We start from the raw sequence: 22,109 nt of genomic DNA, 5'->3' as shown, positions 1-22,109 counted from the left end.
TCCACCTGGTAGTATGTGGCTGGGGCTCCATTAGTCGTAGTATCCGAGGCCATGGATACATAAGTCGGGTCTAACCTGATAAGCATTTGGTTTGACGAGTACGACCAACTACTCTTCTAATGAAGATTTGACGAGTACCAACAGCAGCCTGGGAAAGCACTCCGTTCAGCAGAATACCTGCGGGTTTCAATTTCGTGGTACACGCTACCAGGCCGCCCAATATATACCAACAACATCATATACTACAAACCAAAACCCTTCCTCCTCTAAGTAGTCAAGACCGCGATATCCACGTTCTCTACCCTCCACATGTACCACATAAATAAACTTCTATTGAGGCCATATGAGAACTGCGTTCCATGCGTTTCGCTTTCGGGGCTCATATAACATACCTATACGGAGCGAATTTCGCAGCCAGCTCTAACATATCTTTCTCTGCCATGTACTTGAACTTACCGCCCCCCTTTGCCTTTAATTTACTCACATCTTTCCCTATAAAAGCTGCGCATCCTCTTCTACCCCGTAGTTAGTCATCATCTGAAGATTGTCCAGCCATACCTGCATAGACATAACGCGCAATGACTTACTGCACACCCAGATCACCGGTCGAGAAGACGTCTATACGCTTCAACGCAAAGCAAGCAAACATCTCAACCGACCACTTGCCCAAGCCCCGAACAGCCGTCAACTTCTCAAGTAGTTCTTCATCGCTCGCATTCAACAGCATTCGGGCACTCAATTCGCCACTTGCGAATTTCTGCGATAATCCTTGGATATATTCAGCTTTCCGTTGAGAGAGACCGGCCGTCCGCAGTGTCGCGATATCACACTTAATTATCTCTTCGGGTTTCGGGAAACGGTTCTCCTCTAGTGTATCATCTCTGCTATCCTTGCTGTTGAACAATGCCACGAACTTATTTTTGATTGATTTCGCCGCAGCGCCTGATACCTGCTGTCCGATGATGCTAACCACCAGACTTCGGAAAGGATCGACCTCCTCTGCTAAACCCTCTGGCGAAAAGAGCGGACACGGGTGTTGCTTTATAACCGGTTCCAAACGGGAGTCTGTAGCAATTAAATGCGCGATGGCTTTCTCGAGAAGGTTACCGGTCGTGGCTGTTGGGCGTGGTCGGCCGGTTTTGCTAGGCGAGGCATCCTCAGTACCGGACGGGTAGGCAACCAGTGAAGAACCGTGAGGTGTTAGAAGGGTCGCATTTGTTCTATGAGGTTCAACGGGACGGTCAAGGGGAGGGGGTGTGGAGTGTAGCCTGCTAATACTACGATCAGCGGGTAAAGGATCGAAAATGTTATTGGGCTTTTCTTGTTTGGCCGTGTCGGCTTTTGCTGTTTTGCTCGGGTTTGGGTTCTCAAGAGTCCGTCCTAGAGCCAATCCCACGGCCTTCTTCTCTTTCGTGGAAGTCTTTCGTGCTTTGGTGATGCCGTTGGTTTGCTGAGCTCTGCTAGTCTTCTTTGCTTGGATGGTTGGTTGTACGCTGTTGGCCACAGCGCTTAAGCGTGCGGAGCGCCGGAGGGCCATTGTATATTCCTGTATAGCTGTATATAGATTTTCCGCTTCAGAGTTGATATTGAGGTTCTATATCTTGGATATAAACAACCCAGTAGTCTTTTGGAAAGCTTGAGTTGTAGCTGTGGTTAGTGGATGTCCCGATATGATATATGATGGGAGCTCGGGATAAGTCATCATATCACGGGGCTCGTATTATCGACAGAAGTAGTAGTCTTCGATGGCCTTGATTTTATGTGTCTATTTAATGTATTTCATAGATATTAAGGAATGGATCTCCTTGAAGGCAGTGAAAGAGATATTGGGATGTTGTACATTTTCTAATGTGGGTCCCAACCATTGTGTCTCCCCTATTCATATGCTATAGTCATTTAAGTGCACTACACTTGAAAGTCTCATTGCACCTTGGCATATTAACTTGGTATAATTAGTAATGGGATGTTATCTACAATGGTCGCTCCTCTTGTGGCAATGTTTAGCACATGCTTATAGGTATCCCAAGTCAATTTCTCTGGTGAGTTGACGATTCTAAGATCAAAAATATATATTTTATACTATATAGTTAGGTGGTACAGAGTACTCGAGCCATGGCCATTCAAGTCGAATATCAAGAATTATCTTGAATTTCTAAAGTGCAGAATGTCCGTCCATGCTCAAGTTCTCACTGAAGAACAGTCCAATTGATGTTGCTGAGAAGCATATCATTATTGCTCCTTGCCTTTGCCCTTGCAGTGGCTCAGTTACATATAGAGGATAGGACGGAGTAGAGATGTATCATATTTAGAGACTCTAACATCGACGTAGTAATATTCATTTTTGTTTTACTCGTTCTGATAAAAACGGAATTCAAATAGAATTACTGCACACGGAAATCCAGTCCACGCACACATCCAAGAATAAGTCATACAGAAGAATGTGCTTGCGTCATCTCGACGTTAATTAATGTACAAGCGAACCGAAGCCGTCGATAAACTTGATTATCCACATCAGCAGCCCTAGTGTAATATTGCTGTCCGTTGTATATTGAATTACCCGGTAGTGGATAGGCATCCAAGATACTTATCGATACGGCCGCCACTAGGAAATAAAATAATTTAAACAAATCAGCTCTTGGCCGAAGGAAATGGACTTGGCCATTGTACTCAGTTACCGGCTAATATTAGAAACGCATAGAACCAATGCACCGTATGCAGAGCTTTTGCATGCGCTTGAGTCGTCCTGTTCGGACTTTGTATTCAGTCGAATCTAGCGATACCAGCCAACTTTCTCAAACGCGGCAATAACAAATAGAAATTGGTAGCGACCCACGTGAAGATATGTAACAACGTATGAGTTGTTCAGAAAGCTTAAGTTAAGTGGTGCCAAGCTGACAGACAGGGTTTCCGATATGATGAATGTTGGAGCGGAAGCCAAAGCCGCTGCTGCATATTCCTGGTTGTCAAGGTCGCACGGATGTTGTTCTAATGACCCCCCTACTCAAGTTGCACCGCATCCTGTAATCATCGGGGTAACAATCGTACAGCGTCTCTATGTTCTGTCTCATAGTTATGTAACTCTATGATGTATAAGATTATAATGATCATCCATTCATCCTCAGCCACTTCTGCTATTTCCGGTGCGCAGTTGTTTGATTCATTGAGAGCAGTCATACGGAGTAACGTCCTCGGGGCACTGGGGCGTTAGGTAGTGTTTAGCCACCCGTCCAGTGGCGTCTCGAAGAACGTGGTGGCGGGTAGGTACAGGTAAGATTCGTCTTATGTATTGGTGTATTACCTAGTGTGACAAGGGGTATTATATGCAGTGCATTTCCGATCAAGCCTGGCTTCAATTGAGCCGAGTGAACACTCAGCCAATTGATTGTTCAATCAATGAGTGCACGCAATGGTAGTAATGCTAACACTGCCTGGTTTCCCTGCAACCATCATGCCCTGTTTTGTGTCAACTGAGTCACTCGCCTTATACGCCCCCCATAGCGAGGTCTCGGTGATATAACCCTAAACAACACCCGCACCCCATTTGCCCCATCCATGGAACATACCTTCCCAGAGCCTTCGTTGGTTCCATAGTCTGCATGAACGAGAGGGGTAGACGGGGATATGGCTAACAGAGTGTTTAAACGAGACCAGGTGTGATCAATAGTCTATTGGGGAATTAGGATAATATGCATCCTCTATGACACGAAGGCGGGCATTTGAAGAGCTGTGCGCTCATTGAATATGATGTTGGTTCTCATCGGATATAGAAGAGAGCTGTGGAATATCAACGAGTGTTATTGGGTCCTCATCCCATAACAGTCTGAAATAAGTTCTTCAATGGAGTCTTACGGAATACAATCTCTTCTATATCAACCACCAAACTCAGAGTAAAAACCATGTAGATTCCTGGCCTGGTGTTAATAGATGTAGGTTTGGCTCTGCTATGATTTGAGAAGCTATCGAGCTCTGTGATAAACTATATGTGACCCTAGGAGGGCACAAGCTAGCATGTTAAATCGTCGTAGGAAGAAGAGAGATGTGGAAGAGTCATTTCAACCTATGCTATATATTGGACTTCAATCCGTTGCCATGCCATTGTGAATGCTCTGTAGGAGATAAGTGAAACATGGAAACCGCTTTGAAACAATTCCTAGTGACGGATCGGCGAACAGTCGTTGAACGGTTAAGACGAAAGTGTAGGCAGATGATGAATAGATAATGGTCATTACTTAGACTGTAACTGTGACTACGACGGGCAGTCTTATTGGCCTACTGTTCGGCGTCCTTAGCCTTGGCTATCTCAAAAAGCGTGTCACAAGGCACGAGGTAGGTTGACGCTGGTATGTAGATCAAAGTCTTCAATATGTTTGACCTCAATACAGTAGAAAACCTCGTTTAAAAACTAAGGTTAGGGGATTGTTCGACTTAGAAGCAGTTTTGTCCGAGCTAGGTAATTGTGACGATCGGGAGTGAGGACGGGTTATACAGTTGAGTTGTGATACTACGAGATATAGATAGTTATGGATTCACTCGAGCCTTACATTGAAACCCTTTTGTTGTCGCTGTCATAGTCTGAAGCACTCAGACGTACCCTTGACATGCTTTCGGAGCATGGCATACTCCTTATATGCTTCGGTTCTTTCTTCGCTTTTCGAACATGTGTGATGATGATCGAACCAAGATTTACAAGCACTACGTGGACTAGGTTAATGGGTAGGCTTGTATATTTAGGTGTAACATGCCAAGGATAGGGGATTGTAATGACTATGTACTCCGTATGGTCAATGTAGAGAGCTAGCGGAAATGCCACAGTTTGGAATGTACGGGCAAACACTACGCAAAAGCCATTACCTACCTACTTCGTAGTACATCACTTGATAAGATGGTAAGGGAAGGTAGGAGGGAGGGTAGGCTACGAAATACATTTGGATTACTCCGTGCAGCGATACCAATAATATAGTAAACTACCTGGTCCCGGAAGGAGTGATTGTTACGACGGCTAGTTGTGGAGTTTGGATGGGCCGTGGCCGATAGTGGAGTGATAGGTGAGAACGTTAAACCGATCGCAACGAAAGAAGTAAGCAATCAGCTTCCATTCTTTCCAACAAAGACTGGTTTATGAAGGGAGGAAAAGGATCGATCTGCCAAGCTACAGCCGTTGGCTTTCCCAATTATTGTAAACAACTGGAACATTCCTCAAAATGGCTTTGTACATACGTAGAGAATTACCGGCTTCTGTATTGAGGTTGTTCTGTTTACATCCATTTTAGAATGATTAGTAGGTCCTATTTTTTTTATTTTGATTTTCGAAGTGATTCTAGTAATCTTAAGCTGAGAATTTGCCACAGCAGTACTTATGTATAGTCAGCGTTAAGTACAAAAGTCTAGAAGACGTCTCCATCAATTTGTGCAGATTAACTGAGTCGGGTTGCCCCGTTGTGCTGTAAGATCGCAATTACAGGAGCTTGGTATGGGTCTAGCTAGCTTCATTAGCATCAGACCAAGTGGGCCAGAGCTGAGGTATGGAAATTACAGCCGTCATTGTATTCTTCGACACGTGATGGTGATTGTCTATTGGACGTTCCAGCCGTGGTTTCGCCACTAGACTCACCTATTATTATCATCCATTGGTAACTGTTTACCTATAATTACCCACTTTACCCATGGTACCTGACGAGCCCAGCTCAGAACACAAAAGGGCCAAGAGACAAATGAAAAAATCGAACCGTGGAATTGGTCACATTGAGTTTTACGGAGTAGATCGAGTATCATTATCAACAAAAACTAAAACAATTACGGAGTAGTTAGTTACCTATGAGAACAAAATGCGATCGGGACCAGAAGAATGTAACCCACTGCAATGGACTAACTTGACATGACAAAAACGAAGATTCTGACAGCCACATAATGAACGCGCATGTCAGCATGAGGCCAGAGTTGGTCGCCGACCACTTGGGCAGGCGACTCTTCATTCCAATTGTCTGTTCGCAATGGCTCACAAACCAGAAATGGGAGAGGGAGCGGGTCCCACTAGATTCCAGCAAATTCAGATCGGCCACGGCAGGCTTTATTTATCCTCTGTTAATGAATTTGTCTACTCCGTAACGTTAATAGCATTCAAGGGGCCCTCTGAGAAATGAAGGAACGACATTTGCTCCTAAATATGGTGTGAGTTGGGTCCGCCGTAGTAGATAGGTTCGGCGTGGAATGGGGTGATCGGGCTCTTTTCTTGCCTAGGTACTACGGAGTAGATAGATGCTGGACTGTGATAGTAATACTACTCCCGACGAAGATGTACGCAAATCCATGATATCCATGTAATCTGTTAGAGTCTGGCCCCTTCTAGCGCCAATACAAATAAGTAGTACTTCGTAGGTACGGAGGACTGGAGGGGGAATTGCTGTAAATCTGTATTATTGTTTTATGAATGATCACCGTGATGATCTTGGATAGTCGTATCTATAATCCTATATATCCGTTAAATAAAGTCACTCCACTATGATGAGGTCAGAAAAAAAATTTTTTTTTGTCTTGCTTTTGTTTTGAGACAGTATTTTGGTGCATACCAACTAACGTCTTATACTCCATACATGGTTGTACAGAATACACGATACTCAGTACAAAAATACCGTCGGTAATATGAATGTATCAACAACAATAGTACTGTACAGTTTGGGGCATAGATGGACTACATGGTAGTAGATATTTAGATATCCTAATTTGTATGCAAATAATAGATTCGCGAGGGGAGTATTATATACTCTGTAGACAATCTTATGGGTATTATTTTGGTTTTTATTATGATTATTACTATTTCGGCTACAGGGATCCAGGTACACAGCGGAGGCGTGGGACAGACTGACAATGTTTTGGTATGAATGGTCAATGGCGATGGGGAAGCAAGAATCTGAGGACGAATCAGGATTAGGATTGGACCTTGCTTATTGGAAAGGTGCGACACGATAAGGGGGGAGAAACTCAAGGAACAACGGGCTAATTCCCGTTCAGAAAGAAAAAAAAAAAACAGGATTTCTTTCACCTGCTGGCATTGCACCCGGTAATAATATTTTCCCAATGCGAAAAAAAAGAGGGTTCAAAAATGGAAATGATTGATTACCAAGGTGATACACGTACTAGTAACGTAATTAATTTTCGTCGTAGCAAGGAGGGACCACCCCGGTCTCAGGTCCACCGTCCTCGGGCCACGACTCCTTTCTTTGCGGTCCTGGAAAGCCAATCCTTCCTTCCCTCTTCTGACGCTTTTCTTCGCCATCCCAGTCTCTCCTTCTCTTCTTCTCCTTTCCTCTCTTTTCTTGTTGTGTCAAGACGTGCCTACTCAATCTGTGCACATCCTTTCGCTGAAGGAACCATCATCAAACAGCTTCTCTTTCGTTGAGGCTCTATCTTTCTTCCACTCGTTTATTATATCTTTGGATCCCACCCCCTCTTTCAACTCTTCGCGGCTTTGCGCTACTGTTAACATCGCCCCGTCATACTCAAGCACAAGCTTATTGGTAAGTGAAGGCATCTATTATGCAATTAATACCCCAGCATCTTTCGATGTGTTCAACTTGTGTATACCTATACCTGGGACTGCATCCACCAGTAAACCCTGGTTACCTCTTCGCTGAAAGAAGTCCGAGACTGCGCCCAACGTACTGACGCTATCCCCATTAGAAGAAATCAAATAACAATGTTCATCAAATACGCTCTTCCCGCCCTGGCTGCGACCCAGGCCGTCTTTGCTGCTAGTGATAGTGAGTGAAGAATGGCGCACAGAAACATGATTCGAGATAAATGGCTAACCATAGATGTAGAATGCGGCAAGGGTGACACCATCAAGATCGAGAACCAGAGCGATGCCGACGGCTACTCGAGCTGCAGCACCCTCGAGGGTGATGTTGAGATCTCCGGTACCTACTCCGGCGATCTTCAACTCAATGGAATTAAGCAGATCTCCGGTGCGCTGAGCTGCGATGGTGCTTCCAACATGACCGGCCTCTCTGCTTCTTCGTTGAACTCCATCGGCGACACCTTCAAGCTGACCGGCCTTACCACTCTCACTACCCTCAGCTTCGGCTCTCTCACCAAGGTTGGCTCGATCGAATTTACTGCTCTGCCTCAGCTCCAGAGCCTGGATTTCACCAAGGGTGTTACAGAAGCTGGCCATGTCGTCATTACCAACACTGGTTTGAGCAGCCTTAACGGTATCTCTCTCGAGACCGTCGGTGGCTTCGATATCACCGAGAACACCAACCTGAAGACCGTCAACGTTAACAACCTGAAGAACGCTACTGCCCTCATCAACTTCGCTGGTAACATGGACGGTCTTGAGATCGAATTCCCCAACCTTGGTACTGGCCAGAACATGACCTTCCGTAACGTCAGCTCGGTTTCCGTTCCCTCCTTGGAGAAGCTCAAGGGCCAGCTCGGCTTCTGGGGTAACAAGTTCCAGTCGTTCAGCGCTCCTAACCTTACCGAGACCAGCGACTTGATCTTCAACGACAACAGCAAGCTCAGCAACATCAGCATGCCTGTGCTCAAGACTGTCAACGGTGGCTTCCAGATTGCCCGCAGTGACAAGCTTAACACTATCGACTTCCCCAAGCTGGAGACCGTCACCGGTGCTATTGATTTCAGCGGTGAATTCAACGAGTAAGTTTGGACTTACAAGGGCATGAAAGATTTCCAAAATCCGTTCTAACAATATCTTTTAGGGCCCACCTTGACTCCCTTAAGCTGGTTAGGGGTGACTTTAACATGCAGAGCACTGGTAACATCAGCTGCACCGCCTTCGACAAGATGGCCAAGAACCGCGAGGTCATCAAGGGCACGGAAACCTGCAAGACCACCTCGAACCCTGAGACCCGTGATGGCAAGTCTGGCTCTACCACTTCCACTGGCAAGGCTTCTGCCACCTCTACTGGTGCTGCTTCTGCTCTCGATGTCTCCTCCATGCCTGCTATGGGCTTGGCTGCTGTCTTCGGTGCCCTGGTCCAGTACGCTCTGTAAAGGACGTTTCGATACCAAATTGTCGTGCACTTTGTTATTTTTTTTATCGGACTCCACTTACTACCGTGTAGAGTTGCTTAATCAGCAATGGGTATATTGATTCCTGTGCTTTGTTTTTATGACTATAATTGAACTTGTTTGAGCAAATTCGCAGTCTGGGTTTGTTGTTCTCAGCAGGGATTTGAATCCCAGCTGACGCTCTACTTTTTTTTTTTTTGTCTCACTTTGTATGAAATTGCAATTGGTGGTTAATATGTCTGAAGCCGCTCATTCGTGTCGGTCTCGAGGCAAGCCAGTGTGCTTGATATCAGTAATTACGTGCGGGCCACACGCTTTGTTGAAGACAGGCGTCTTAAGTCTTGTTTTATAGCGCTCCTTTTCAGATGATGTACTTGTGTCACAAACGTTATTATTCTTTGGCCACTTGTTCCAGGGACAACTTGTGCTGTAGGTAGGATTGTGAATAACTTGACCTCGTAAATCCATAACTCCTTGATGGTAGGGAGCTATCTTCCTAGAAACCTGCAAGAGTATTCGGAGTTCCTCGGTTTTTGGCGGGGAGCACAGAGCGATCCAAGTCGACTGTTGTAACTACCCTTAAGACCAATACTATATGTACTACACCTACGCCGACCGATGAGGTCATTCCCACTCTTCTTCAGGCGATTCTGAGATCGTGCACGATTGAGAAAGCGGAAATGGGTCTTAGGACGGGACGCGTTATCTTCTTGGGCATTTAGCACACAGCGGCCCGTGGGAGGGTATGTGCTTCGTACAGCTGTGCCTACATGGATTACTTCTCCCGGAAAAGATACCTTCAATGGGTGCAGACAAATTGACGAGTCATTTCGTACAGTGGGTGCTCTCCTTATACAGCTTCATGCAGAGCGTCCTGCAACCATCTACCTTTCAGGATTTCCCAGTTAAGGTTTATCCTTTGACAAATCGTGACAAGAAAGGAACCTCTCTACTTCGATATTCCGTATCATGATATAGTAGCCTATCTTAAGGGGCGGCTTGAATGAGTGTTCCCTTTCGACAGAGAACAATGATCAGCCTCTGTCGATCCGATATAGTTTCAATTGACAGATCTATATCCGTTTCATTCACCCCCTCGCTACCAATAAACACCAATATGTATGTGCCGTTGTGGGGACAGGGAGAGTGAGGGAAGTAGGAGTTGGAACTTGGAAGTCAAACAGACAAAGAATGAGAAAATACCCACACGGAAAGCAAAAGTAAGTAGGTAGCAAGAAATTAAGGTACTCGAAAATTGACCCGTGGGGAGTGGGCTTTAATGTTTAAATATTGGGGAGATATACAAGATTCCAAGGACAAGAAAACCTAAAAAACAAGAAGGTGATGGATAGTTTGGGTAATTATTAGTTCTGAGGCCGATAGACACTGGAGACTCGTGGATCTGATTGTGTATCTGGTGTGGCTGGAACAAAATTCCTAGGTTTCGGCCATGTGGAAGCAAAGGGTCGGGGAACCGCGGGTTCCTTTTCCTTTCTATTTTTTTCTTCCTTCATTTTTATTTATTTATTTTATATTATTTTGGTTTAGTTTTAGTGTAGCTTAGTGTAGTTTTATTATTATTTTTTGCGTCTTTCCTCCCTTCGTTCTATTTCCCGTGGGTGGGGATAACCGTGTTTTGTCGGTAGCTCTGTTAGTAAAAGTCTCATAGGCTTTGGTACTTTGGTACTTTGGACCAGATGGACAGGTAGCTCTGACGGCTACGCTTTGGGAAATGTGGATAATGGGACTATTCTGTTTATGTACGGATTGACATTGCTTTTTTCTTTATTTTTTTTTTTACCTTCAATGGAGCATGGGGTTCACGGTGGGCTTCCTGCCTTTCCGAGTAAGTAGTGGCTGTTCACTGAGTTTCTCTCCCGATCCCCGTGAATGATTATATCTCTATCCCTTCGATGATAGATGGGGTCTTGACTTCGGACGAGCGGGATTTGCTGGGGCTGTCGTTTCCCTGGCATTTGACAGCAAGTGAGGAAAGCCCGTGTTTATTGAATTTGGGTATCGACGGGGTCCCATCGAAGAATTATAGACCCAAGAAGCCAAGGAAAAGGGAAAAAAAATAAAATAAAATAAAAATCTGGGAAACGAAAAAAAGCTTGGTCTATTTGGAATGCGGGTGGGTTTGATATGATAGATACAATGGGCATGCCTTGCAGCTTTCTATGCGATACTACCTGCCGCATAGGGGTGGTGGATGCCTCAGGTTTTGGTCTTGGGCGTTAGAGCTCAACCATATCTGTTTTGGTTTCGTCTGGATAGGTAGTGTTCAAGGTGGTCTGTCTACCTCTAGAGTGTTGTTGGAATTGGCGATGCTTGAAGGGGGTGGCTCTACGTGGCGTTGGACGGCGTTGGACGGCGGATGCCTGGTAGGCTACGGAGCTCGGTTCATGTCCTGGAGGGTGCGTTGGTTTGGTCTAGTGTAGTGTCGTACGTAGGAAGGATTGGAAGGAAGGTAGGAAGGTTTTTGGCCTTCGTGGACTCTCAGTGGCAATAATGGTCAATGTGGATGGATACCTTGCTATCGTCATACAAAGGATACCATTACTACTTGGCCTGTCTGCCCGCTGTTCAGCAGAAGTAAGTGATGTGATCCTTGCAGGAGTGGATAATGGACCTCTGTCTCCGTATGTGCGTAATAGCGAATACTGGAAAAAAAAAAAAAAAAGGAAAGAGGTACTGCATGCATATATCAAAGAAATGTCGGACGTATGTACGTATCCTAATAATACTATGTCAGCGGCAATGAACTATTGGAGTAACAAGAGCCACAACCTGAAACACGAGCACGAGTCGATTAACTTAGACATCGAATCTCGCCCTAGTCAGCGAAGAACGTCGTCGTGGCCACCTCCCAGCGAATGGATGAGACTTGATACATGATGTCCCCATTGCACAGGGTTAGGCCTGCGGAGGGATGTCCCCTGTATGAGGGTAGCAGTTGTATGCATGTAGTAATGATGCAGGTCGTTAATGTATGTGTGTGCGTTTTGAAACCGGTAGGAGGCGTTAGGTTGTCTGTGTGGTTGATAGGTTAGTCTGTGGTGGGTAGGGCTTCTGGGTCAATGTGATGTATCATATTGTTTGAGACTGTGGCGAGGTTTCGCGTCCGTTGAGGCTTTTTGTCATGACGTTAATTTATTTATTTATGACTTACTCTTTTAAGGCAAGCTGATTTTTCTTTTTCTTTTCTTTTTATTATTATTATTATTATTATTATTATTATTATATCTTTTGCTTCGAGGGTGGCAAATATATAAGGAGTGTCGTAAATTGAAGGATTCATTTGATCGTGGTCGATGATGTTGATCGTGCCCTAAGACGAGGCACTTAGTCTGTACTAATAAGATTGGTGCTATTGCACTGACCCCCCGCTGGATATCCTGCCGTGTAACACTACCAACACAATAGCTCAACCACACGAAGTAACCAGGAGCTCACCTTAGGAAGTGATAACCCTCAGTCGAACATTACAGTACGAATAAATGGAGTTAAATGTACAAACCCGTTGGTATGGATGAGTTCAGAGAGAGAGCTTCCCAAGGGAAGGGAAGCCCTTGCAACTGGAGGATGGCCAATTAAGGTTCAAACCTCACACGTCCCCTCTAATCTATTCCTACTACCACAGTCTGGGTCACCAATTACAAGGCAAATTATGGAGTATCGACTCTTCCAGACCATGGTATATCGGAGAATATATGAGGAATTGGTTAAACCCCAGGCCACTCGGACAATTTCGGTGGCATCGTGAAGGTTCAATGTAGGTACACATGACTGGTTCTGGGTTGCCCATAGCTTAAGAGAGATTCATTTGCAAAAGGTACATATGCGATGTATGTACTTTTGTACATACATCCATCCATCTATCCATACGTCTGTGTGTGCGTGATGGTCTTATTTTGAGTTTCGAAAAGAGTTCGTGCCTGGGTGACGAGTACGTGCAAGGTTGGGTTTGTTGGCTCAAACAGGGGTTCACCATGGTATGCTCGTCTTGATTCTGACCTCTTTCTCGGCTGGTCTTCAAGAATTGGATAGATAGATGGAGGTATTGCCAACTCATCAAGCTAAGAGAACCGGGGCATTCCTAGTCCTCAATTTCGCTTATATTAGTGCTTAATTAAAGCCTTTGCGGTTTGGCTCCTAATGTTCAGAGTCAGTCTAGAGTCGAAGCTCCCCCAATCGGGTAAAAAACGAATCATCCACCATGGTAACGGGAAACGGGTGTAAAATGGGAAAATTAGTTCGGGACTGCTATACCTAGGGGAGGGTCAATCCGGGAAAGACGAAGACCAATCTTTGGTAACTCAAAGGCTATAGCCTCATGGCTCCCAAGGGATGGGCGAGCACGGAACGTGGGGCTAGCTGAGAGAAAGAACACTTGCCAGACGCATGAGGCCCACTGAATTCTTCATACTCACCCGTAGATCCCTAGAATTTCGAATATGACAGATCTTATCCGGGCTGCCATGAGACCCACCACTAGCCATCCTAACGGGGTTACAACAGTCCACACATCATCTGGGCTGTTTGCACTGTTTGAATTTGGCCCCCCAGATGCCGTATTTGGGGTTCTTCCACTTCTCTTCATCTCCACTGAAGTACTCCGTCCCCGGGCTCTGCTTCAAAAGATCCCGGGTAGGGATGATGGATGGGCAAGCCGCCGACCTCATGGGCTGATGACCAGCATAATAATTCTAGCATCGTGAATCTCATTTACGAAGCGACCTCACTGGATAATCTCCACCCTGGTCTGTTAGTTGGATCTAGCGAAACTCCTCGAGCGATCTAAATCTGTCTCCCCCGTTGGAGACGTCACTAAATAACCAATTCCAAATCACCATTCTCGGTAGCAGGTGACAGCCTTAAGCACAGTCTTAACCAAAATAAGAAAACAGAGTCCAGAACTAATAATCGTTGGGTCTGACAGCCGTCAGATCCTGGTCACTGGGATTTCCCGGTGACCCAGGTGAATGGGTCCGTCTCGGGGGCTGTGACGATCAGAAACTCTGTGTTTTGACCCCCTTCTTCTATGGAAGCTAGGAAAGTAGCGTCTGGGCCGCATTCGGCTATACTCGCTGATAATGTCGATTCTGATACGATGGCGTCGAGATCCAGTATTGGTCTATGTGGTCATGTTAAACATTCAACGTCTGGTAGGCACCGACTCCTCACAGAGAGTGTCTCAGGTACCTCTTGATTTGGGGGTGATTTTCTCTCGCCCCAGAGTCCTTGCTTCGTGCTATCTGGCCCTGAACACCTCCTGCGGAGGAAGGATTTACCTCGGGGAACCTGCGTCCGCCTGTGCGTCGGATGTTAATGTATGGTTCATGATCATGGTTCGTCAAGGTGCTCCATGGGTACTTTTGTCTATCTTTCGAATATTCTAGGTCCCTCGCGATGTGCTACACTAGACAGGGGGTGGGATGGAGCCTGCTGCAAGACGACTGTATGTACATACTACATACATTGTAAATCGAGAACGGAGTACTCCGTAGCTCGAGCGATCGAACCCACCCAAAGGACAGGTGTTCCCCTTGTCTCATCATGGCTGTGGCTGCAACTCGCGGATGTCCGATCTGGGGTGTCTGTGGATGATGCTCACGATCTAGAATAGTTGGTTCTCTGTTTGGACCACAGCCCAGGGTGTTGGGCTCACCATGGTATTCTCCGAACCTAAGTCTTGGATATCTATCGGACAAGCGCCGGAACCAGTTCCGCAACAGCCACAGTGCTTGCGCATGGCTGCAGACAATAGGCACTATTTTTACTTAGTCATCATGGGTCTCCAGATGGGGGAGGTGGGAAAGGAATACGATGCTATCCCAGGTAGATTAAGAGGGGAGACATAACAGCATGGTTGACGGCCATTGGTCCAGATGGACTATTGAAGACGTCGATGCAAGGGGATTCGATACATTTACCTTCTATGGCCCGTGTAGATCGAATTCAAACCATTGCATTGGTGACAAATCAAGGGCTTTGAATACTTTCTATTCAAAATGAGTGCCTCGCGATCAAAGCACGTTGATTCGCTGATCGTCTCGGCCTCGCGTCTGTGCCCATTTTGTGACAGAGATTCGGACGAGTCTCGCCCAAAAGGACACTAAATGGGGTCAGTTGAACTTTGCGGAATCTTGAGGCTACTTCCCCGCGGCCTCATGGAGACCGGAAGGGAGGAAGTGGGCTGCAGATACACACATGTAAGTAGTAGGATTGACTGGAGACTCTCCCGGACAGGAGGTTCCATCATGCCCTAACTTTCGACCTATAGTGAGGGTCCAGACATGCAATAAGGGAAGGTAGGGGGAAACGAAATATTATTTATTTATTTATTTCGTATATTTTATTTATGTACTCTGTATTTATGCTCTTTTCTATTGTTATTGTTACTATTTCTCTCTCTCTCTCTCTCTTCTAGAAAATAAATTGAAATAAAAATAAAGGAATGATGATATAGTAAAAGCGAAGGTAGAAAATATTCTCTAGTTTTTCTATTATTATTAAAGGAGACCAACATTAGGAAAATAAGAATAATAAATTAATAACAATATCTATTATTATTTTAGACATATTTGTAAAAACCCAAATAATACTATTGATCGATCTCTGCACCTAAAAAAGAGAAGAGGGAGGGAGAGAGATCTGTATGTCATTGTCGGAAAGTACATATCCACACACCCTAATCAAAATCCACTTCCCTATCGAGATGAGCGCAGATCTTCAACATGATACATCTCCATCTTCACTCTATCGATTACTGCAGTCTCCATAGAGTCCTGAGCGCCGCCACAATCCATTCTCGGGCCCCCTCTCTTACTACATTTGGTTACTGAGATCCATTCCCCTCCTCGTTCGCCATCTGCAAAAGATATAAAACATGCAGCGGATCGCACCGTACCCTTCGGGAAGCATTCATTTCTTCATCTCGTCTATACCTCGTGGATCAGTCTGACTACTCCCTCGTCTAATCCCTTCTTGCTCTCCCATAGCAACATCCTCCCTTGATTGTTTCATCACTAGCCCTTACTTCCTGCCTTTGACCTCGGACCAATTTATTACCAACTGTCTTTCCCGCCCTGAGACCCTTCTCGTCGATCTATCCTCCCCAGAGACATTTGTTTATATCAATCTCAGACATTCACACATACATATCGGCGCATCGTACATATCGACCTCTCTCTGGGTCATCCACTCTACTAAGACATACATATCCTCCCGCTGCACCTCACCTTATCTCGAAACCCTAAGCAACTGCGGCAGCCATGTTTGAAGACATGAGTTCGATGGCCGATGACATCTCACGGCGCTGCTCTCTTCCGTAAGTTCTGACCGTCATTGGCCGCTCGACGCATAACTAACAGGAACTTCTTAGAAGCGTCCGTTCTATCGCCAGCGCACCTAACGCAACGGAAATGACTGAGGACCGTCGGCTACCGCCCCTGCCCCGCGTAGACCCATTGCCTCGCGGGCCATTCAATCCTTTGGCCTCCTCCAAGATCTTCGCTCCTAGCCCACCTAGCTCCCAGGAATCATTCCCTGTCAAGTCGCCGTTCCCAGCATCCGAACACATGGTTACACCCCCCTCGCCTGCCAATTCGGCCGATAGCTCATGGCCCGAGTCCCTGCCTTCTCAGAAAATGTTTGAATGGCCCCAGGAGCTTTCTTCAGCCGACCTCGTGAACTTGATCGCCCCAAAGCATATTAACCGCAAGCCTCCACTGCAGCAACTGTGTGGCCGAAAGCGTAAGGGAAGCATGATCACCGGTGAATGTGATGATCAGAGGGAGAAGCACCGCATTGCAGAGGGCAACCGACGAAAGAACTTGAGCCAGTTGCACCGTGAACTGGACAGTCGTATTCATGACTTCTTCCTTGAGCGGGCCGGGTGGAATCCATCCAAGAGTCTTCCTGAGTCGAAGGAGCACATCGTGCAGGGTGCTATTTTCCTCATCGATTTCATGCTTCTGATCATAGTCCACCTTATTCGTCAGGAAAATGAGATGCCTCGACAGCTATCTGAGAAGCTTCAGCCTCAAATCCGGTGTATGCAGCTCCAGCAGTTGATCGCCAACCTCCAGCAGCAGAACCAGTCCGCTCAGCAACAGATCAAGTCCTTGAAGCAAGAAAATCAGCTATTGGAGGAGCGTAACCAGGCGCTTGAGCTCCAGCTGAAGTCCTATGAACACATGTTCCGATCGCCCAAGACCGAACAGCCAAGTCCCCAGCCTCTTCCCCAGCTTTCCAATTCGAGGCCGCGCAACATGTTGCCTGGCCTACGTGTTTTCTGCGACGAGATCGCCGTGAATGGCACGGAGGCCTCCCGCTTCGACCCCCCACACACCGGGTCTTCCCAGTCCTTTTCGCAGAGCTTCCTCAGCCATTCGCCCCCAATGACCGGGCCTTCGTCGCCGGTCTTCACACAATCGACTTTTTCGGTTCCCGCGTCACGGCGCCAGTCCATAGTTCCGTCGCCATGAGATGGTGGCTGGGCATGTTGCCTCACATACAGAACCCTTACTTGGCGTTGTAATGAATTTCCTTGTGCTTGGGCATAGAATTGTGATTTGGAGCCGATTCTGCTGTTTCGATTGTGTTTTCTGGCATAGCGTGGCATTGTACCATTTGATTTTCCATCGGGACGGATTATGTACACTGGAATGTCTTGGTGTTCTCAGCAGGGGTCTATGGGCCTCTGTCTTCTTGTTTTCACTGGATCCTGGCGAACTGGAGCAAGTGTGGTGTACATCAAAAACTGGGTCAGGAATTGTGAGTTGCACGGATTTCCTTTTTTTTTTTTTTTTTTTTTTTCTTTTGTTGAATTATATAATTTCTTTCCTTTGTCCATATTGGGATTGGTTGTCTTCATCTTCTGGTTTTCTTGGGATGATTCGGAGTGGATGGGGAGTTTTCTTTTACCTCTATCTATACATATATATACGATTGATTTCGGTTTTTTATTTTTTCATTGTTTTCTTTTGTGTGTATCAATGTCCAATTTAAAGCGAATACGAACTTAGAGCGAATGTGACTGAATAAATTATTATTATTATTATTACTATACTCTCGTGGAGTGTCGTGGTTCTGGCCAAGATGGTATGAAATGATGGAACTCGCCCCTTTTACCCAGTATAACAACCAGACGAGTTGGACGGGTCCCATTGGCCGCGTGTGTGCCAAGAAGATAAAGACCCTTCCTTCAGCGCGTGGAATACCGAGCGAGAGCTCATGGTTGACATGAGGCAGACTTGGTGATCTAATCCGAATAAGATCTTTTTGTTTTTTTGATTCACCAACTGAATGACCCTGAGAACGATGTATTGGGGCTGGGTAGTAGTGAGGGTGAATTCCCAGGAATGAAATGGCGTAGGGCCGAATGGACGAGATCAGGTTGAATATCTGATGTGACTAAAAAAAGTAACGTGAACGCCAATCCCGAAGCGTGTTTTGTCTGGACTTTTCCATCCACAGGTGGTCCCTTCTTGTGCCTGCCCCCATTTCAATTCAGTATTCGAGAACCTATTGTTTTTCTGAATTTTCCCCCATTCTTTTACTTCTCCTCTCCTTCGACACGGTCCCTTTCACATCTTGCTTGTAATAATATCATTATTCTCCTCTTTTTGACGACCGTCAAATCCATTCATTTCGTTTCTCTATTCGATTTTGTTTTTTCAATTTTTACTTAATTTATTTTTTTTTTCCTGGCTGGGAGGCATCTTGTTGCCGCTCCCTCCCGCAAACCAACGTTTCTGTCCTTTTTCCACACTCACGGACCATCTTCGCTCCTCCTGCCCCCTTCCCCATACTTCTTGCGCAACCTCGATTTTTTTTTTTTTTTTTTTTTTTTACTCCCTCTTCCCGTCCCAACTGAGTCGACAACAACTTCGGATTGCCTTAGACAAGTGACTCCCCTCGACTTTGTCGGCGCCACCGCCAAGTGCTCTTTTCGGTCGTTCCTTTTCCCTTCCGGTCCGTTCTACCTTCATTGGTCGTGCGATCGGCTAAAGGGTGATTGATCTCCGGACGTTGGTACCAGCGACCCTACATTATTCCCGGGATCGTCACCGGTTCGAGACACCGACAACTTTCGTCTTCGAACGGTATCCATACCTCAAGCCCTTTTCACTTTTCGCTATCGCTTAGATCGCAAAGATGCTTCTCCCCAAGGGTGGTGTAACGTGGAAGTCCGCGAAGGCGAGGTTGCCCCCATGGAGGGCCGTTCTGGTCCTGGTGACGCGGACTCGTTTCCTGGTGTCATTGGCCCTCACCGGCTTGTTGATCTTGCTGTGGCGTGGTATTAGCAAGTCTGCATCGGAGATGCAAAAGTAAGTGATCGACTCGCTTTCAACCTGTGTTTGGCGTGGCACGCAGGCTGGAACCAAAAACCCCTGCACATGATGCCCATACTAACTCGACCGTCCAGTTTCTACTGTTACGGACCCCCCAAGTCGCCAATGGATATGAGTCTTAACGAAATGGCCGAATGGAACGCCCATATGCAAACCCCTGTCGTCTATAACCACCATGAGCCTTACGAAGTCAACTCTTCTACTATTCACAACGTCGACCTCAACCCCATCGGCTCTAGTGCTCAAGCTGTCGCAAACGCCGAACGAGTGCTCATCCTGACGCCGCTGAGAGATGCGGCTCCATACCTGCAAAAGTACTTCGAGCTTCTCTACAAGCTGTCCTATCCTCATCACCTCATTGACTTGGCTTTCCTTGTCGGCGATTCCAAGGATGACACCGAAGGCGTCCTCGTCTCTGAATTGAATCGGATCCAGGAACAGGGCGACAAGGTTGCGTTCCGCAGTGCGAGCATTATCAAGAAGGACTTTGGGGCCGATGTGAACATGAATGTTGAGGATCGACACTCGTTCGCCGCCCAGGGTCCGCGCCGGAAGGCTATTGGCCGGGCACGTAACTATCTGCTCTACTCCGCCTTGAAGCCTGATCACTCCTGGGTTTACTGGAGAGATGTGGATATTGTCGACAGCCCAGAGACTATCCTTCAGGACTTCATGGCCCATGACAGGGATATCCTCGTTCCGAGTATGTGGAATGCTACGTTACTCTATAGCAAAGGCTGACTTCTCTGCAGATATTTGGTTCCACAGATATAAGGACGGTGTTGATGTCGAAGGTCGCTGTAAGTGGAAATAATGCCTTCCGACGATGGTCAATGCTAATATTGACAGTTGACTACAACTCGTGGATTGAGTCTGACAAGGGACGCCGGCTGCGACAAACCCTCGACCCGGACACCGTGCTTGCTGAGGGCTATAAGGAATATGATACGGGCCGTCAATACCTTGTTTCCATGGGTGACTGGCGGAACAACAAGGACGAAGAGGTCGAGCTTGATGGGATCGGTGGTGTCAACATTCTCGTCAAGGCCGACGTCCATCGTACAGGTATGTTATGCACAGCCTTTGGAATGATTGCCCCGGAGAGCTGCGCTTCTAACTGTAACCCTAGGAATCAATTTCCCCGCATATGCCTTCGAGAACCAGGCCGAAACCGAGGGATTTGCACGTATGGCGAAGCGAGCGGGATACCAGGTGTACGGCTTGCCTAATTACGTTGTGTGGCATATCGACACTGATGAAAAACCCGGCAATCTTGGAGACCGTAAAGCGTACTAAGTATGTGTCTGGACTTGGTCCTTTCCTTCCCGAGCCGGCGGCTTTCGGTTCTTATTTTCTCCAAGATTTTAATACCCTTTTCCCGTTTATGTCCGTGGTTCACTACATGGGATTTTTTTTTTCTCCTTCCTACTCGTGCTTTTTGCCTTTACCATTCCCCCCCCCCCCCATTTGGACGTTTGAAACGGACATCTCATGGTCCCGGTAATTAGTCTTCTTCATGTCGCGTTCTAGGGATCGTGCTACTTTTCTATTTTTGGCGCTATGGGGAACGTGTTCAGCGGTGTCGACGCTCATAGAGTGAACGGGTGATTTTACGCTTGTATTACTGGTGTTACCTGGTTTCCCTTGACGACTGTGCATACAAGCCTACTGCCCCCGGCCGGGTTTCCTAAGATTGTGACGGGGAGTGGGGTTTCAGTCTGCCGTGGCCTGGTGCTCGCACCCATTGAGTGGCTGTTATTATCTTCATGATCAATGTCTATGAGGTGCACAGCTCAGTTAGGACTGAGCCATGTCTTAAAGAAAAAGGGGCGAAGCTGTTGCCGTCGGCGAGCAAAGAACCAGGGTATAACGGTGCCTGGCGTCCATGTACATACATATATAGGCTACAATTTGTCGGGCTGTTATGATTGTGAGGCTTAACTGATTCGTAATCGAAAATGGAACCACGCATGATGCAAAGAAGATAATTCGGGATGATAAAAAAGATAACCAATTAATATGGATTAAATGTTTCTGTTTCCCCGCAAGGCGATTGAATTAATCCCCACTTGGACCTCCATAAATACAACCGACCTCTCCAAAGACATCAGCTTTAAATCCTTCTATCGATCACCGATCTGAGACATTCCCCTCCACCGACGCAAGCCACCAAGAAAAGAAAAAGAAAAAGGAAAAATTAAAATGTCCGCCAAAAAGGAATTCATCTGTCTCGTCCCCGACAAGCCAGACGCGCTGCAAAAGCGTCTGGAAGTCCGCGAGTATGTATTCCGCTCAACCCCACCATGGAACTTTTCTCAAAACAACCACTAACATTGTAAATTTCAGTCAACACCTCGAAAACGTAAAGCCTCTTGTCGAGAAGGGCTCGATCGTCTGCGGTGGTATTGTCTACCCCATACCCCCTTTTCTGCCTCTAATCTTCCCCTCTCGAATTGGTTCGAAAATGCACATGAACATATGGACCATGAAATGGACGTGAGAAACTGACGGCGGGGTATATAATACAGGTGGAACGTTGAATTCTCACCCCGTGTCGGGCGAGACCCCTCCCTTTAATGGGAGCGCTTTGATTGTTGTCGCAGAGAATGAGGCCGAGGTTAGGGAGTTGATCAGTCAAGATATTTATACGCACAGTGGTGTGTGGGATGTGGAGAAGGCGCAGATTATTCCGGTATGTTGATGATCCTTTTTTTTTTT

General features: G+C 46.4%; 8 protein-coding genes across 8 annotated transcripts; 6 read left to right on the top strand and 2 right to left on the bottom strand.

The window, feature by feature from the left end:
• Positions 1-66: 66 nt before the first annotated feature.
• Positions 67-1,823, bottom strand: alkA (DNA-3-methyladenine glycosylase II). The gene is made up of 3 exons (XM_032067760.1): positions 588-1,823; positions 393-515; positions 67-330 (listed from the first exon to the last, which is right to left on the bottom strand). Exons 1-3 carry the CDS (start codon positions 1,535-1,537, stop codon positions 267-269), a joined length of 1,137 nt encoding a protein of 378 aa, XP_031925212.1. The 5' UTR covers positions 1,538-1,823; the 3' UTR covers positions 67-266.
• Positions 1,824-5,453: 3,630 nt separating this feature from the next.
• On the top strand, positions 5,454-6,173 carry BDV27DRAFT_131970 (uncharacterized protein). The gene is made up of 3 exons (XM_032067759.1): positions 5,454-5,476; positions 5,534-5,784; positions 5,857-6,173. Exon 3 carries the CDS (start codon positions 5,908-5,910, stop codon positions 6,103-6,105), a length of 198 nt encoding a protein of 65 aa, XP_031925211.1. The 5' UTR covers positions 5,454-5,476; positions 5,534-5,784; positions 5,857-5,907; the 3' UTR covers positions 6,106-6,173.
• A 926-nt stretch (positions 6,174-7,099) lies between these two features.
• Positions 7,100-7,631, top strand: BDV27DRAFT_147234 (uncharacterized protein; the record flags this gene model as incomplete). The annotated part of the gene is made up of 3 exons (XM_032070709.1): positions 7,100-7,193; positions 7,279-7,417; positions 7,607-7,631. The coding sequence occupies 3 exons, from the start codon at positions 7,100-7,102 to the stop codon at positions 7,629-7,631; spliced, it is 258 nt and encodes an 85-aa protein (XP_031925210.1).
• ecm33 (GPI-anchored protein Ecm33) lies at positions 7,169-9,255 on the top strand. Its single transcript, XM_032067758.1, has 4 exons — positions 7,169-7,514; positions 7,678-7,757; positions 7,818-8,655; positions 8,718-9,255. Exons 2-4 carry the CDS (start codon positions 7,694-7,696, stop codon positions 9,010-9,012), a joined length of 1,197 nt encoding a protein of 398 aa, XP_031925209.1. The 5' UTR covers positions 7,169-7,514; positions 7,678-7,693; the 3' UTR covers positions 9,013-9,255.
• Positions 9,256-11,462: 2,207 nt separating this feature from the next.
• BDV27DRAFT_131964 (uncharacterized protein) lies at positions 11,463-11,723 on the bottom strand (the record flags this gene model as incomplete). Its single annotated transcript, XM_032067757.1, has 1 exon — positions 11,463-11,723. A coding segment is annotated over one exon (261 nt), but the record flags the coding sequence as incomplete, so codon positions are not given.
• A 4,210-nt stretch (positions 11,724-15,933) lies between these two features.
• Positions 15,934-17,853, top strand: BDV27DRAFT_131960 (putative HLH DNA binding domain protein). Its single transcript, XM_032067756.1, has 2 exons — positions 15,934-16,363; positions 16,418-17,853. Exons 1-2 carry the CDS (start codon positions 16,308-16,310, stop codon positions 17,520-17,522), a joined length of 1,161 nt encoding a protein of 386 aa, XP_031925207.1. The 5' UTR covers positions 15,934-16,307; the 3' UTR covers positions 17,523-17,853.
• Positions 17,854-18,865: 1,012 nt separating this feature from the next.
• Positions 18,866-20,860, top strand: BDV27DRAFT_131958 (ANP1/MMN9/VAN1 family protein). Its single transcript, XM_032067755.1, has 5 exons — positions 18,866-19,367; positions 19,466-20,094; positions 20,144-20,191; positions 20,241-20,456; positions 20,521-20,860. The coding sequence occupies exons 1-5, from the start codon at positions 19,195-19,197 to the stop codon at positions 20,685-20,687; spliced, it is 1,233 nt and encodes a 410-aa protein (XP_031925206.1). The 5' UTR covers positions 18,866-19,194; the 3' UTR covers positions 20,688-20,860.
• Positions 20,861-21,461: 601 nt separating this feature from the next.
• BDV27DRAFT_21820 (uncharacterized protein) lies at positions 21,462-22,098 on the top strand. Its single transcript, XM_032076043.1, has 3 exons — positions 21,462-21,670; positions 21,738-21,793; positions 21,920-22,098. Exons 1-3 carry the CDS (start codon positions 21,594-21,596, stop codon positions 22,090-22,092), a joined length of 306 nt encoding a protein of 101 aa, XP_031925205.1. The 5' UTR covers positions 21,462-21,593; the 3' UTR covers positions 22,093-22,098.
• Positions 22,099-22,109: the final 11 nt, after the last annotated feature.

The sequence above is a fragment of the Aspergillus caelatus genome (genome assembly GCF_009193585.1).
Source record: "Aspergillus caelatus strain CBS 763.97 unplaced genomic scaffold BDV27scaffold_151, whole genome shotgun sequence".
Taxonomy (NCBI): domain Eukaryota; kingdom Fungi; phylum Ascomycota; class Eurotiomycetes; order Eurotiales; family Aspergillaceae; genus Aspergillus; species Aspergillus caelatus.
The sequence above is the reverse complement of the archived record's forward strand: the minus strand, read 5'-3'. Positions and strand labels throughout refer to the sequence as shown.

What these genes read in the sequence shown, in the direction of transcription:
- BDV27DRAFT_131958 (XM_032067755.1), top strand. Translation starts at nt 19,195, where the DNA reads ATGCTTCTCCCCAAGGGTGGTGTAACGTGGAAGTCCGCGAAGGCGAGG. An exon ending in TCTGCATCGGAGATGCAAAA is followed by an intron (nt 19,368 to 19,465) that starts GTAAGTGATCGA and finishes TCGACCGTCCAG; the next exon opens with TTTCTACTGTTACGGACCCC. An exon ending in CAGGGATATCCTCGTTCCGA is followed by an intron (nt 20,095 to 20,143) that starts GTATGTGGAATG and finishes ACTTCTCTGCAG; the next exon opens with ATATTTGGTTCCACAGATAT.
- alkA (XM_032067760.1), bottom strand. Translation starts at nt 1,537, where the DNA reads ATGGCCCTCCGGCGCTCCGCACGCTTAAGCGCTGTGGCCAACAGCGTA. An exon ending in ACCGGTGATCTGGGTGTGCA is followed by an intron (nt 516 to 587) that starts GTAAGTCATTGC and finishes ACTACGGGGTAG; the next exon opens with AAGAGGATGCGCAGCTTTTA. An exon ending in GCGAAATTCGCTCCGTATAG is followed by an intron (nt 331 to 392) that starts GTATGTTATATG and finishes TGGCCTCAATAG; the next exon opens with AAGTTTATTTATGTGGTACA.
- BDV27DRAFT_21820 (XM_032076043.1), top strand. Translation starts at nt 21,594, where the DNA reads ATGTCCGCCAAAAAGGAATTCATCTGTCTCGTCCCCGACAAGCCAGAC. An exon ending in AAGCGTCTGGAAGTCCGCGA is followed by an intron (nt 21,671 to 21,737) that starts GTATGTATTCCG and finishes TGTAAATTTCAG; the next exon opens with TCAACACCTCGAAAACGTAA. An exon ending in GGGCTCGATCGTCTGCGGTG is followed by an intron (nt 21,794 to 21,919) that starts GTATTGTCTACC and finishes TATATAATACAG; the next exon opens with GTGGAACGTTGAATTCTCAC.
- BDV27DRAFT_131960 (XM_032067756.1), top strand. Translation starts at nt 16,308, where the DNA reads ATGTTTGAAGACATGAGTTCGATGGCCGATGACATCTCACGGCGCTGC. An exon ending in TCACGGCGCTGCTCTCTTCC is followed by an intron (nt 16,364 to 16,417) that starts GTAAGTTCTGAC and finishes GGAACTTCTTAG; the next exon opens with AAGCGTCCGTTCTATCGCCA.
- ecm33 (XM_032067758.1), top strand. Translation starts at nt 7,694, where the DNA reads ATGTTCATCAAATACGCTCTTCCCGCCCTGGCTGCGACCCAGGCCGTC. An exon ending in CGTCTTTGCTGCTAGTGATA is followed by an intron (nt 7,758 to 7,817) that starts GTGAGTGAAGAA and finishes CCATAGATGTAG; the next exon opens with AATGCGGCAAGGGTGACACC. An exon ending in TTCAGCGGTGAATTCAACGA is followed by an intron (nt 8,656 to 8,717) that starts GTAAGTTTGGAC and finishes AATATCTTTTAG; the next exon opens with GGCCCACCTTGACTCCCTTA.
- BDV27DRAFT_131970 (XM_032067759.1), top strand. Translation starts at nt 5,908, where the DNA reads ATGAACGCGCATGTCAGCATGAGGCCAGAGTTGGTCGCCGACCACTTG.